Source organism: Camponotus vicinus, unplaced genomic scaffold (genome assembly GCF_025532165.1).
Source record: "Camponotus vicinus isolate PSW18456_S1 unplaced genomic scaffold, iyCamVici1.0 SCAF_1, whole genome shotgun sequence".
Taxonomy (NCBI): domain Eukaryota; kingdom Metazoa; phylum Arthropoda; class Insecta; order Hymenoptera; family Formicidae; genus Camponotus; species Camponotus vicinus.
In genome coordinates, this window is record NW_028141945.1 from 37,886,863 (window position 1) to 37,903,788 (window position 16,926).

Sequence of the window (16,926 nt, forward strand, 5' to 3'; positions counted from 1 at the left end):
TTCTTTTCAAACAGATGCTTTCGATCGAATAAACGGACAGTTTCATGATCAGAAGTAACGGTCGACAGGAGAATTAAACGCGCAAATCTTCGTCGATGAAATTATCCGTAGTATTAAGAGCGCAGCTTTGCTTGGCTTACAGGTCGGTGATCGGGTCTACGGATGCAAAGGGAGATAAGGGCGAAAGAAAATTTCGGGGGTGAGGGTTCTGGAGTGGGGTAGTAAAAGTGTAAACACCGGGAGCGTGTGAAGGGGGGCAAACAAAGCGGGAAACGTGCCCTTAGCCGGTCGCGTGGCATGCTCGGGGGAAAAGGCGAAAAGGCAAGATGCTTACGATACAGCGTTCGGGATCATTGAGAAGGGCGGAAGGCTGCAATCTCCCCGGCACGCATTTGCTACCCCCCGTTGGGACCGGGGCTTCCGTCTCCGGGTGGAAGCCCGCCGAGAGGAGCGTCTCCTTCAATCGAGACGTCCACGTGAAGAGGATCGGTGAGTCCAGGCAATATCACACACCACATAAATTACCGATATATCCTGCATATGTAGAGCGAGAGAGATCGAGAGAAATGGTGCTGCTTGATTTTTCGGGCCCGACGCGTATATCGGCTATAAAATAATAAATTAATATTTTTCTCGCGTATTTATATATTAATTAAATTTTGCAGATCTTTTTAAATCTCAGATGAATAAATGGATAAATAACGATGAAAAAATGTGAACAATTTCGCGCACAAGAAATTTTATTTTTTTATTCAATTCTACGCGAGAAATGTAAAAACCTAAATTCAAATCTAGATTTTAAATATAGACGATAAGCTATAGTTAAATTTACTTGTCGGCCTTTCGTGAAGGCCAGCCCTTCAGATTTCTTCTAACAGTATCCGCGCGCGTGAGGGCAGGGTACCGTTTTGTCGAATTAAAATCTGATAAATTGCGAAGACGACGTGTTTGTAAGGACGATCTTCCGGAACGATTCATGCATACGCGGTCAGAATTTAATGCATTATAAAAGTGTACACGTGATGCCAGTTCAGAGAGAAAGAATGGGAGAGGAGATTGCGATTTTACTTTGCGATTTCGTGATGTCTTGAATTTCAAAAAAAAAATTACGGTCCAGCCGCAGAGGGCGATCCCAGATTATGGAAATTATTCGCGACGCGACTCTCGTTCTCACAGCAAACTCGTCTCTCGGAGATGCAACTCGGTGTTTCTGAGAAACACGGAAAATTATAAGGCGCGATCGTGCGAAATTCTACTGAAATAAAAATCATTAATTTTTTTTAATTTCATCAAGATGAAAGTACGTGACATAGAGATGCGAGATTTCGAAATTTTTAACATATTTAATTAAAATGTTCGTGTTTTGTGAATTCATTTCCGTTGATTTTTTTCTCATTCGAATTTATCTCGGATTTTGGATAGTATTTTGATAGGAATTCTAGATATATTCTGGATATATTTATTTCAATTTATTTACGTCAATTTTGCATTAAAATTTTATAAATGTCTGCAATCGCCTATAAAAATAGTACAAGTCGAAAAAATAAAAATTCGTAATTTATCTTAATAAAAAATCTTTTGCTACAAACTTTCTATGGATTCTTATTTGCAACATTTACAATTAAATCTGTAATAAATACGAATCATGCAGGTAGTATGCAAAGATTGATAATAGCTACAAAAAATCAAAGAATAATTCCTTATTGGTAACGTATGTTTAATAAACGTTATGTCTCTTATGCCAGCGTGACGTTTATATACAAATATGAGGAAAGATTCTCGGATTTCTCGAGTAGGAGTAAATCGCGCGACCGGCCAAGACCGAGATGTCAAGCAGTGCCATAGCGCTAAGAGCTATGTAATTCGCCTAACTTGTGTCTAACTTCCGCAATTCCCTCGATATCAATGTATAACATACTTAATCAGAGCCTGCCGCGGACTAACGGCACGAAATAATCGTTACGCTATGTGATCGACTAGTTTTCTCTTGCGTGTTATCTAATATCGACTTTATTTAATCGTAGCTAATATCGATCGCGTAACAATAATTTTAACGACGACACTCTCTTCTTCTCAGAGAAAATGGTAAAATTCTCAATGACCTTGACATCGTCGAGGTCGAGGTCGATGAGATCGTCGCTATCTTGAATCCGAGGCGAGACGATTTCATTGAAGGACGCGCGCCTCCTCTGTCTCTCGCAGTTCTCTTAATGCAATATGTGGGATTGTAATGGTATTGGTGTGTGCCCAGGACTCAACCATTCTTCCTATATCATTAGCTAATTATTAATCGTATTATTAATTCCCCTTTTACGCTTCGCGAAGTAAGCGTTGATTCATATTACTCCCACTAAACTCCCAAACTTTTTGTCGAATTTTTAACACATGTTAAACTCAAAGGATATGATACAAAATACATTGTAATTTGCTGGAATCACTAATAAGATATATTTTAGCATATATTAATTTTGTTAATAATTTAAAATTATTAATTAAAACTTTCGAAAATTCCATATTTAATATATATCGAACGAAAAATTAAATGAACATATAACATAAAATTCATCAACAATTAATTGAAAAATTACGTTTCGGTCTACTTTTGCGATACGTTCTACATAAACTGGCTCTAAAATTAAAATCTAAAAAGAAGACTTAAAAAATACTTTAGTAAAAATTGTGCAAATGGTCTATTATAAGCCTCCAGAGTCCGCACGATCATTATATTACGCTAGGTCACGTAGTACACTAAAAGCAATGTATACAAAGATCGCACTTCTATCTTGTTTATACGCAGTTTCAGGGAAGCAACTTAATATGCCACACACTACGAGCCGTGGCCAAGTACGGGATAAGCACAGCAGATAAAGCTAAACGCAACGAACCGTCGCAAGTTACGAGCGTTTCCGCTTTCTGTGTATCGCCAACACGCGGCGATCGAAATTCATTTACATTCTCAACATCTCTTACTTTTGACAGTTCGAATTATACCGGCGCAAGGGTAAAATTAATGGCTACCAAATCGAGGCAATTATCTTAGGATTCGACGGGAGTTTTATTTCAATTTATAGATGGCATTATATTTTATAGTTGGCATCTCCGTTGGGCGGGGCTGTACGTAATTACATGCGCTGTATATTAATTTCGAAATGTCATGGAACACGTGTGTAATATTTTCAAAATATACTTTCATACGCGCACACACATCGACTGTTTCTTAAAATATTAAATTTAATCATATACATTATTTTATTTCATATTATTATTTATTTAAATATTTATAGCTTCACTCGAAAGAGAGAGTCCGCATACATGTATTTCATACATATGTATATATTTCGTAAGTGATTTGTAATTCAAAAGTTATTATTTTACAAAATATATATATACAATGGGATATTTTCAATAGAAAAAAATAATTGAATTGATTTCAAGCTCGTAATTTAATTATATATTGAACTGCATTATTATTATTCTATTAATTAGATCTTTAATAATATTGATTAGTATTGCAAGTGTTTCTAGAAATATTGAGAATATTCTTTCTCGTGGTCTCTTTCTTCTTTCAGAATTGAGAGAAATATCTCGATCAGCAAGATCGAGTGTCAACCGCACAATCGGATACGCTCGACGAATTCTCACCAGTTCCATTCGCTTGTTATAATAACGCGAACAACAAAAGTATGCAAAAGATGCTTCGTTCAATACGATTTACTGCGATCGACTCGAATCGGGAAAGCATAATTAAATTTCAATATTCATCATCGTGCTCGCTTAATTCTTGATGCTATCACTGATCAAAGGCTATCTTTATTTTCAAAAGATATTCTAAATATTTTCGATTGATCGAATCTCAATCGAAATTATTTTCTATTTCCTATTATCTATTTTTAAAGATTATTCTAGCACTGTATATTGTACTTCCATATATTAAATATTAATTAATTAATAATTAAAAAAATAAAATAAAATGAAACATAAATATAATAAATCCGTTGTGATGTTATAATAATTCCTTATCAATCGGAAGATGATCTACGATCTACATCGTCCAGAAAGTGATATTCTAAAATTAAAGGGAGACTTTGCACTGCGATAAAAAGTCGAATCGGTGTGATCGTACCGCATTTCTTATTATACCAGTGTGAAGAGTATGTTTCTTATTATCCTCCCTTTTTCCCGTTTTCTTTATTTTTTCGTCTTTCTCTTCGTTTCCCTTCTCGTCAATGCGGGCGGTCTCGGGAAGTCAACCTAGTTGGGTGCAGCATTGCATTCGCGCATGTGCCCCTCGTCCAAGCTTGTTAAGGGCCCCTTGTATCGTTCGCATTATCCCGCCTGTTGGCGTTTCCTGGATCGTCGCGTGCTCCGCGATCGCAAAGTCCGACCTTAACCCGTCCGCTGCATCGGTGTATGCAGGTGTATGTATGTGTGTAATGAGGTAACGTGTGTAATACGTTTCGCGTTACGATCTTTGTTAGATCACTAATGGATGCTGCACGGAAATCGCCCCGAGATATAATGCTTGTGGAAAAAGTAGCTCTATCACTGCACAGGAAGTTACTACGGTCGAGTCTCCTTCTGTTCGCCGGGATAAACGATTATTCCTAGAGCGTGATCATGCATCTCGTTTAATTTCGAGTCATTAAATCTGCCATTTCTCTGAATTCTTCTCTGTATTATCTTTCCTTGCACGTAGATTGTTGGAAAACAACGACGCATAGCGACTTTGATGATAATGCGGCAAATCTACGTAGCGATCAGGTTGCACGAGATGCAGGCAGCAATGTAAAAGTAGATACTCGAAGCATCGCGAATGGACCGGTATCATGAGTCAACAGTATAGAGATTACATATTAGATACCTCGCATGTAAACCGCTATCATTAATGCTGTATGATCGCGTTAATCATCTTTTTTTTTCTGGAGAAATGCCAATACGATTGCGAATTAATAGTTCTAGGCATAAATATTAAGAAAAACACGGTATATTAATCTTCACCTCTCGTGAGATAATTTGTTTCAGTTCTTTACGACACATCTATCATAGTTATAAAGTTCTCTTATCTTATCAAATATATATTTTTAAATTTGATATATATATTTTGAAATTTTGAAATTTATTATAATTATTATGAAACACCAAATCATATTTAATTCATATTTAAATTAGTATGTCGATCTTAATATGTGCTCCTTGTAAATTTTATCATTTCATATTTTTTGATATTTCATATTTTTCATATTTTCATAATAATTATAATAAATTTCAAAATTTCATAATATATATATTTTTAAATTTGATATATATATATATTTTGAAATTTTGAAGTTTATTATAATTATTATGAAATTTCACCAAATCATATTTAATTCATATTTAAATTAATATGTCGATCTTAATTTGTACTCCTTGTAAATTCTATCGTTTCATATTTTTGTAATCGTTACATTTCCGTTTGCATTGCTGTTACATTCGAATTCTTGTCTTCGTCGGTTTGCTTATCGAGTAGCTTAAGTTTGCAAACAACCTGCAGAAACGAGGAAATAACAGGATATTGGATAGACCGGTAAAGTTGAGAGCGTAGGGGTCGTTCTGACATCACTTTTGTAAAACGCATGCTTAATAGAAGTAAGAAATAGGGGAGAGAAAGGGCAACGTATAGCAAGGATGAGAGGTTACAGAGGTTGAAACACATACAGATTATGGGAATACAAATTAACGGAATCCGGCTGTGAGCATCTATCCCATGCACTTGACGCAATTTACAAAAAGCAACTCGACAAAATTCTACCGTGAAATTCTACCGGGACAAATAAATGAAGCACTCGCTGCAAAGAGATTTCCATTGGAATGAATTTTTGTTTGCTGGAACGAATTGAGAGGCTCGCGAAGATTCAGAACGAGTTCGAAACTCAACGAGGATTCAAGGAAGCTCGTTGTAACGAGATTTCCTCATAGTTCCTTTGCTAGCAAGATCCGCGATTCGCGGAAGACACGTTGATCGCGACTAGTCGTCAGTGTATTACGACGGAGAAAACATATTCCTCTCGCAATTATGACATCATGCGCTAAAATCATTCATCAGTGTCAACGCTACGTGCTTTCCCAGATGCTTACTCGCTCAGGTGTTCGCGTTCGTCGCCGGTAATCAATCTTCGGAAATTAGCTTTCGCTTGTGCACAAACTTCTTCCTCGATAAAATCCAAAAGGTAAGAGATAATACGAAAAAGATAATGTAAAATGTAAAATTAACAGGAAATAATGCGAGGTAACGAAGATGTTGTGCAACGGTACAATTTTATACGACCTTATTCCGCGAAAAGGCCAGCTAACGAGAAAACGCTCGCGTGTTAAAAAAATCAAGCGAAGATGTTTCAAGGAGATCCAACGCGGAGGAATCAAGTCGTTGCACTTTATGGTTCCGTTGCAGCTCGAAGCCGAAGTCTCGTATCGATTCACGCGACGAACTGACCGATACGAAGTGCTGCACGAAGTGTTTACGGGGTTTGCGGCCCTCGAAGCAGTAGGTCAGCTTCGCGATCCGCGTGAACTTTGACCCCGTGCAAGCGAGATTTGCACTTCCGGCAATTCTTTCACTCGCTTGCTATTCTTACCATACGTCATTCGAGAGCGATGGATTCGCGAAATAGTAACCTACATTCCATTTGACTAAATAATAGATGATAAAATGATGAGAATAATAGATGAGAAATGAAATGATATGAATTATATGAAATGATTGTAAATTTTTTATTCGGAAAATAATATTGCATAATATTGGATTATATATTATTTAGATTTATTCATGTTTCCATATATCTTCCAATATTGCTAATGAATGTGAAATTTAATTTACATTTTTCATGCTATACTTTACATTATTTTATACTTCCGTGATTTACACTTTCTATGTTTCATAGATATAAATTGTATTCGTGAAATCCAGAATGCGGAATCTCGACGTGTAATCGTCATTTACGCGAGCAGGTTGGACACGTCGAATAATAATTAACTCACGTTCGCGATCGATCGGATTAAGCTAGCACGTAAATTCATCATTTCCGGAATCCCAACTGAGCTGCATGTGTGCGCCGCAATTGAAAGCGCAACAAGAAAGCATTATATATGAAGGAAATCGCTCAATAATTTTATACCTATCAAGAGCTTCCGTTAGCTTGAAACTACATATTGTAAACTACATATTAAACTTTATTACTACAATGATATAACAATATAATAGTAAATAAGCGTTCAACGCACCCGTTTCTCATATTTTATTTGTTACTTTCACCAGAAATATTAAATTAAATATTAAATGAAATAACAAAAATCAAAACGTTAAACATTTAAATTCAGAGATTTTTAATTTAATTATAAAATTTCTAGAAAATATTAAAAATAATTTACATACGTGCGCTCTTTTGTCTTTTAATAATACATTACGTATATTATGTATATTTAATGTTTAATATAATTATATTTAATATAATTATTTAATATAATTATATTTAATATAATTATTTAATATAATTATATTTAATATTTATAAATTTATATAAAAATATAACTATCTTATATTGAATGTACAACGTTCCCAGAATATTGTCGAGAGAATGGCGACAGTGCACGGTCCTAAAAGATAACAATTCGTGAGAATGTCAGGCACGGTCTAGAGAACCGACTACGGTGGCGTTTCAGTGCGACATACATATGGCGAATGAATTTATTTCAATGGAAAACGTTCACATTGTTGGCATGAATAATTTACTTCGGATCGATTCAGATAGGAGAAGTGCCAAACGCGACTTTCACGTGTACAGCTTTTTCTTTTCTGTGAAGAAATTAAAGACACGATTAATACAAGTACAAGCTATTAATTAGCGCTAGTCAGCACTTTAATTCGCACAAGAATATGTAATTACACTTTATATATAATATGAGGGAAAAAATGAATTAGAAAATAGCTTATTGAATATATTAATTTAAAAGAACACGCAAAAATTATCTCGAGAATATAGTATGCTAACTTTAAAATATGAAAGTCTAAGAATTTAAAAATCTACAAAATTATTAAAAAAATTAAAATTTAGCAATTTGGAAGAATCTAATGTTTTGAAAATCTAAAAATTTAACTATCTAACTTTAAGTAGAGTTCAATTCAGGAGATCTAAGAGAAACTTAATGGATCTAACAAAATCTCGGAGAAGATGGGAATTTAAAGAATTAAAACTTGAAGCTCTCTAATTGACATTTTGTAAATATGAAATTCTGAAAACTTTAAATTCTTTATAAATTTTAAATTCTAAATTCCACGCGATTTAAGACTTCACAATCTTGTGAATTTGAAAAGATGATTTTAACAATCTTCGAGGTTTCGAAAATTTAAAGAACTTGAAAAATTCAATAATCTCGACGATTTGAAAATTCAACAATTTAAACTGTACTTTGATTTGATGATCCGACGACCAGAATGTCCTGTATTCACGGTGGGAACTTGAACGATGGCTAACAACGCGATACCGTCGTAATGATATGTCTCATGCAAAATGACGCGCGTACGCGTCGATCTCCATCATGAATTCATCGAACGTACATGTAACGTGCCTCTAGTGCAAGATCTCGGCGCTAATGTCGTGATAATTAAATCGACTTTACGACTTACGATGCGCCTGAATATCAATCGGTCAGTCGAGCACAATGATTACATCTCGTTAACGGTCGCTCGTGGTATTGCATTAAATGACATTAGCAATGCTGAATGTTGTGAACAGAAACACATCCTATGGGATAACCATAGGAGGAAACATAAACAATCTTGAACCGGTAAATAATAAGCTGATATTACGGCAAATTTACAAGTCCGTAATTGAAAGCATTTGAGTATAATCAAGGAGATGTGCCCATATATCAGTGCTTGGATTTATCGCAGTGGTTTTCATGTTTTTAAGATCTATTTCTCATCTAGACAGAGCAGTTGCAACTCTATACCTCTTTACTTGACTCTTATTCACAATTCAAATTTTATAAAGATATTCTGTAAAATGTTTATAAATATTTCTAATATTTAGACAATTTATATTTAAAAAATTTTTGTGAAAACTTTCAATATTAACTTTTTCTGATTTTCCTAATTTACTTTACTGCTCGAAATATATATTTTGGATACAAGATTTAAATGCATTTATAAAATTTAACTTTACAGGAGCATATTTTGTTTAAATTATAATACAATTAAGATTTTATTAAGAGTTGAAAAGAATGAAGTCATTAAATACGACAAGGTGAAGCAAAAAAGTTTGAAAACCACTGAACAATTTTGCGCATCGCAGCCCGTTGAATCAATCATACGCTGTTCAAGATTAGTTTTCTAAGCACATCAATTCTCGCTACGTGCGCCACATTCTAAGGCACCATCTTCTTTCTCTTCCTCGTTTTTTTGCGCTAAAATCGCAAGTATGTTTGCGTTGTGCACGTTCGCGAAATATTTCTGCCGCACACATCCGAGCGATAATTAGTCTTCGGGAGAGCAGGATCGAACCGAGAATTACCGCTCTCTTCCGCTCGTTTTAACCCGCATTCCCGGTGCTCGTGATGCGCATTCCGCGGTATCAGCGTGAGCTATACGCCTTATTAATCTCGATCCGCGGCAGATACGTCCGCTTATATACGGCTACACGATACTACACGACGGAAGCCCGCGAGCTGGAAACGCGTGTCCTTCGCCCGAGCTTGTCGTGTAATCCCGCGGGACTTGAACTCGCTGCGCGCAATTAAATCCAACGATATCTCAGGAGATTACATTCCCGCGCGTGACAGTCGCGCGGGGTTCGCGCCACTGAATCTCGTAAATGACGCAAAGTTTGTCGTCTTAGTTTACGATTTACAACGAGCTCTATGCGCGCTGCAACAAGCCCCGGCGTCAGCTGATAATAGTTTCGCTAAGGATAGCGTTGTCTCCTTCAATATACATTCTTGTAAGAAAGTTCTCTTCGTCTTACGTGAGGATAATATCCTTAGTTATAATGAATACTAAATTTTCGACGGAACTTGTATAAAGCTTTCATGCATTTATGCTTAAAAGACAGCTACTTCTTGGAATAGTTTCTTTCTCTCTCTTCCTCTGTTTCTCTGCCTCTTCTAACTTTTTTTATATGAGAAGTATATGGGAGAGCACGTTCGAGTATGTATAGAGTTCAATGGACACGTCCGACTAGACTGGTCGCGAGGAAATCGCGTTCTAAGCCTCTCTCCTTTCCTTCCTCGAGATGATGTTTCCCCGAAAGCAGTATAACTTAGCTAAACGCGAAGAAGCCCGTTAGACAGGACAAACCTTTAGGAGACAAAGCTTCGCGAGAGACTGTTAATTGCGTGTTTGTGGAAACCGAGCGGCTGGGTCGTAAAAGCACTTTCGTGTGGCGGCGTTTTAAATAACGATTGATGACAAGTTCTCACGAGGGAAAGAAAGAGAGAAATGCAACTTTCTGGAAATAGTATATTCTCCTCACAAAACACTAGAAGTACAAAAGACCAATAAAAAAATTAAATGCATTTGTATGGATGTGTAATTAATTAGTAATTGTAGATATCGTCGAAAATATAAAACGGAGAAAATCAAATATTTTAATTCATTTCGAAATAATTTTTTTAGAGAATTTTAAAGAAGATTCAAGATTAGGCATTTTGCAATACTTGCAGTTATTGTAATTAATATTTAGAATTGCTTCTAGGCTGTCATTAATTCTTCTCTTATTATTATTATTATTTTATATTGCAAAAGAATCATTTTCTTCTTTTATTCTATTAATTTTTTACTATGTGTTACACATCGTAGATTTTGTTATTTGGTGCGAATGCGTTGGACGAGCGCGAAAATAGAATGAACGTGGGCGGCGGAGTAAACCATTAAATGTATTAGCGATTAAAGAAATTAATGCAATTCTGTGCAACGACGACAAGGACGACAAGGATATGCGACGAGATCAATAATGAATCAATTTTCATCTAATGTCGATTAACGTCTACCACGTAAGGCATGATGAGATCCGAGGTCGTCCGGCGTGGGAAGATGTCCACGGTCGCGATGCTTTCTCCTTATGTAAGACAAAACGTCCGCGCGAATAAAAATGATAAATCGAGCATGTCGGGCCGTATGTGTAGATTGATTTTATCTGCAGTGAAAATTTCGTGGGAGACCTAATTAATGTCGAGGAGTGTTCAAGGAATACAAAGCGATGAATTTGCTTTCAAAAGTATGTAACTGGATGTGAAGATATATTTTACTTTTAAATTAAATTCACACACCGAGTTGAGGAAACTTTCATCTTTCGTCAGAATTTTAATTCTAAGGTTCAATTGAAAAGATCCAGTATAAAAATGGAATATGTCTAATTCGTGTATAAGATCTCTTTAAATATAAAATTACTTTGAATATAAAAAGAAATAAACACGCGCGCTATGGAACTTTAGATAAATATAATGAGCTTTAGAAAAAAATATAATAAATCATTTAATGAGGCAAAGTGAAAGAATTAAATTTTAAGCTAAAGTGCAACTTAATAAGATTTATCGATTTTATTTTTATTTTTCGATTTTTTTAATTGTCGGAAGTGATTTATTGTTACGTTCGCAATACTATCTTTTAATTTAAAATAGCATCCAATCTTGTTCAGCTGTCATTACTAATAGGTCCTTTATCTCTCTATGTTACTTATGATTATCATTTAAAAAGAAAAAAGAGGAATTTTAGTTATCTTTTAAATTAGCACGCACCAATCTCGAGGAAGCCGACACAACCGTTAACGAGCTGTTAACGAACTGTTGATTAAGCGGCCCATTTATAAATATGACAGTGTTAATTACAAACATTATATCAATCGCGGATCGGACGACGCGGCGAATTAATGGCGGTCCCGATTCAGCCGAAGTAGCGCTGAGGTGGAAAGATGGCAATTTCTTACGCGTCGGAGTCTAGCTTCTAACGTGAACCAGCCGCTTCTACCGGACGCTTAATTAAACTCGATTAACATCTAACGATCATTTGCTCACTCGCTTACCATAAAACGCTGATTTACAGACCCAACAATACTAAGTAACGTCACGATGCAATTTATTAACTTATCGAATATTCGCCCAACTGTCATCTTAATAACACTTTTTTGTCGTTTTATTTGAAAATCCGAAATTGCATACCCAATTTCCATGCAAAATCAGAAGAATGATTGTTCAAAAAGAAATGAAAAGTATTCATTTTTATTATTTATTGTCAATTTATTAGTCAACTACGGTGATACTAATGTCTTTATCCATTTGTATTATTCTTTATCTTGCTATATATGCTATCTCATCAATTTTTTTATATCTACCGAAAATCCAAGTGGACGTTGCGTTGAAACATTTCAATTTACAAAGAAATCATTCTTTTTTTTTTCGGACATTTTTTTTCTTCATAACATACTAATTTCTCCATTTTATAAATGAACGGTATTCTACAAAAATAATCCAACAATAATATTTTAAAATATACCGAGTTTAAAACGCAAAGAATTTTTTTCATTCATTGAAGAACAAAAATGTACAAAAAAATACACAATTCATTTCACTCGGATTAACACTATCAAAAAATACACAATTCATTACTTATTCGTATAATATTATTGAAATATTAATTAGGTACGAGACTAAAGGCCGCTGCGTACGGTGCGTGTTGCAGGACGTGGTGCACCGCGCGTAACCGCGGCTCTCGTGAACGATGGAGAAGGTAGGTTGATCGCCACCCCGGTTCACAAGGAGAGCATCACCGCGAGGAGCAAGGAGGATCTCGCGCAGGAGGCGGCCCTGGTCCTGCAGCAAGCGGGCAGTCTTCACTGCGTGGCGCGCGACAACCGACGCAGTCTGCCCGGTCGCTTCAGCACCCTCCCGGCGCGTCGTAACAAGAAACGTCCGGAGCTGCCGATCGATGTGAGATCTCGCCGCGGCAGCGACGAGATCGGCGGCAGCTCTACGACCGCGAGTGCCGCGGACCTCGGCACCCCGCGGGCCAAGAAAAAGCCGCTGCTGGAGAGAAGCGTCAGCGATGCCGGCGCGAAGAAGCTAAAGAGCCCGCTCACGCGCTTCTTTTCGCCCAAGTTGGAAAGGCGGCGGCAGCCGGTCGGTCGGAGTGTCAGCGACGCCGGCACCTGGACCCGTAACGGCGCTCAGCGCAAGCGGAGCGGCAGCGAGAGCGAGGGCTCGCACCTCAGCACCGTCAGCCAACGAGCGAAGAAACAGCTGTCACCGATAATCGAGGCATCGCCGCAGCACGTTGATCAGCAACCGTTTCACTTTGATACTTCGGCGTACGCGGACCGCGAAAACAATAATCGACCGAAGAAGCCTAAGAAGGGAAGAGAGGAGAAAGAGGAGCAGGCGAGCTCGACTATCAATGTTGACGACGTGACATCAACGCAGCAATTTGAGACGAGAAAGACGATCGAAGGGGTAACGACAGCTGAGACGTGCGACGACGAACCTGATAGATCGTCCAGCCGAGAGGCGAAGGTGATCGAGCATCATATATTTGTCGAAGGTAGGGGCGACGAAGAGAAAAGGGAAATCGCAGGAACTAGCCGTACTCCCTCACCTCCAAAGGACCACAAACGCGGAGAAGACGAGGTCGATAAAGCGAGCGCGGATAGTATGCTACATAGCAGCCGCTACGATCTTCAACAACGTAACCAGCAAAAGTCCACTATTCATAAGATGATTCACCGATTGTCCAACGACCGTTCGCCGCCACCGCAGCTGACCAGAACAATGATGTCACCGTCACCAGGATTCAGCCACAACAACAACCGGCCGTTCTCTTACACGAGACCGAACGAATCTTGCAGCCCACCACCACCGCCGCAAACCAATGTCATCTACGCGCAGGTGCAACCGGACAAGAAGAAGGCGCAGCGGAGCCATTCCGATAGTGACGAGGGCCTTGGTCTCGAAAGAAAGGACTCCTCGCGTGAAAATAGTCCTGCGGAGAAAGAATATCGTAGAACCGAATACTCGTACAGCAGTGATCTGCGTCGCAACAATGAGATTAACGCCTTCAAGTCGAGATATGAGGAGGATCGGAAAAACGGCGGCCTTTTCGGCAAACATTTGGATAGCTCGAAGGACTTTAGCCCTAGAACGAACGAGATCACGAAACGTTACGAGTTCAATGATATCGATAGGCGTTTCTACGACAAGCCCGAGAAATACACATCGACCGTGTTCGTGGATACTTCCGGCCGCGGCAGGGCCGACGGTATGGATTCCAAGCGAAGAGATAGCGGCGAGCTATCGTCGAGACAGAACGAGAGCGGGATCTCGCACAAGACGTCCGAGTTGAGCGCGCGGCGGGATTTACTGGAATCCAGAATCAAGTCCAGGTTGCTAGCCGACGAGATGTTCGCCGCCAAGAACAGCATTAACGTGCCGGTGAAAAAGTCGAGCGAGCATGAGATAATCGACAAGCCGATCGTGCCGTCGCCAGTCACGCCGAATCGTATTGCGTCACCAAAACGATACATGGACACGTACATCACGGAGAAACGTACAAACAGTAATGGCGAGAAGTACATCTTCGAGAAGGAGATACACGAGGATAACGGCAAGGTTTATGGTTACGAGAAGAAGATCACCAACAAGATTCCGACCAACAGCTACCTCAACGCGAAACCGAAGGACGGCTACACCGTGGAAACCAAGACGGACAAATACGGCGACAAGTACATCGTAGAGACGCGCACGCACGAAGGTTACACCGATAATATCAAACCATTCCTTAGCGATCGTAATCGGAGCAGTCCGGAAGAGAGATTTCAGGCTATCAGAAACGGTGGCAGCTCCTACAAGCCTCCATCGCATTATCCATCCGAGAATATCGACGCAACGACGAATCACTTTCGCAGCGAATCGCGAGAAAACGAGCTATCGTCGCCAATTATCGCTAAGAAACTGAACGAGCGCAAGTTTTCCAAGAGCGATGACTTCCTGGATCGCGAGAACCGGCCGATCGGACGCGTGTTGCCGAAGAAGAAGCCGTTCGAATCGATCCGCGGCATCAGCAAGTCGACGCAGCGACTGGACGAGGTCGCCGGGGAGAACGCGAGGGTGCGGGCACTGAGGAGCGAGTACACCACAAGGTCGCACGAGAATCTGACTAGCCACGCGGGATACATGAACGCGAGACGACCGACCGCGTTGCTCGACAGCCCGACGATGAATGGACGCAGGACGAGGTCGCCGTTCGCGAAGCGACACCTGGATAGTTTGCGCGAGGGCCCGAACGACGACTATGACACCGATATCTCGCAGATGACCAGCAGCCAACTGGAGTCCAAATATTACAAAGAAACGCGCACCACGCAGAGATACACGAGCGGCGAGAAACATCCGATTCACGATGATTATGACAGCTCGCCGCCGAGAATACGCACCGATCGCGGTGGCTACAACTCTAGCCGATACGATTCGGACACCACCGCCAGGGACTCAATTCGCTGCGAGACGCGCTATGACGAGACATCACGCACTCTGCGAAAGGAGCACCGCAAGCTGGACGACGATCCGAAGAAGCCGCTGAGGCGATCGCGCAACCGGCTCGACTACTTTGATGATTCTGATGATCCCCGAGGGAAGGTGTCCTCGGTCAGCCGATTGGAGACCTTTGACGAGAGCCCGACTAGACCACCCAGAACTTACCACGAGGGCAAATCGAGGCACGCGCGGCAGGAGGCGCGGGGACATATCGAGCGCCGTCATCGTGAGACTCTAAGCGATCCGGATCGCAAAGATCGACTGGCCGATTCCGGGATCGAGAACGATTACAGAAGAGACTCGCAGGAGGCGGACAGGCGCGAGCAACTCGAATCCGAGGACGAGGGTTTCGTCAGCCGACAGTTTATCAAGCACGAACGACGGCATACGGATCGCAACATGAATTTGACGTCTACTTCCGAGCAACGTAAATATGACAAATACGTAAACGACTCGAAACCGCCGCTGGTCACCGCGAAGCCGCCTACCGGTGCCGCCGACAAGAAGTACGAGAAGAAGGCAGCGAAGAAGAGTGGCACCATGAGCAAGGTCAAGCAGCTGTTCAGCAAGAAAGAGAAGAAGGCGAAGGAGGAGAAGGACAAGAAGAACGCGAGGAGCGGCAGCAGCGGTGCCTTGACCGACGACGAAGTGACGATGAGGTATCGAGAGTATCGCGGCGATCAGCTGAGGAGCGCCAAAAGCGCGCGGGATTTAGGCAGCGACATCAATCAGGTAAGAGAATCTTTTTTTTTTCTCTTCTACGGTCACCGTACGCGCGAGATTAACTACCTCAAGGTTAAGACGCGGTCGAGCACATTAGGATTACGTCAACGATGACGGTCGATGATTGATTGATTTTGGCATCTCAGTTATCTGGGTCAATGGACGTTAAGCAAGGTCAACAGAATCGCATATAGATGCATTGTGGTATATCGTTATATTTAATTATATTTAACGTTTATTTAATGCGACTCCGGATACGTTTATATTTAATTATTTAATATATTTGATTCATTAAAATATATTAAAAAATTGTCGATTCATAATTGAATCGTAAAATTTAAGAGAGTTTAAAAGAGATGTATGCCTGTTTTTATATTATTTTATGAATATTTAATATTTTCAAACGATCATAACGAAATAATGTATATACCTTTGCGGGAGAAATAAATCAACATCTTTTAGAGAGGGAAAAAATCTGAATACATGGATCATAAACTCAATCAGTTCAAGGTAATATATTATCGTATTTCCGGGGTTTTCCAAGTTCTCGATGCTGTTCGCAGGAGGAGAACATGCACGATAATATATCAAAATGATCGCGCGCGACCGCAAGTGATAGCGTTTCCAACATCATCTCCGTTGCTCTGAAAA

At 39.6% G+C, this 16,926-nt stretch overlaps 1 protein-coding gene across 2 annotated transcripts in view; it reads left to right on the forward strand.

The window, feature by feature from the left end:
• The window catches only part of Blo (bloated), a 106,359-nt gene that overhangs the window by 7,694 nt on the left and 81,739 nt on the right, over positions 1 to 16,926 (forward strand). For both annotated transcript variants that reach the window (XM_083089322.1, XM_083089324.1), the window contains exons 2-3: positions 143 to 489; positions 12,710 to 16,284. In XM_083089322.1, the coding sequence (XP_082945448.1) occupies positions 327 to 489; positions 12,710 to 16,284 (3,738 nt within the window). In that variant the 5' untranslated portion in view covers positions 143 to 326. The remainder of the gene's footprint in view (positions 1 to 142; positions 490 to 12,709; positions 16,285 to 16,926) is intronic.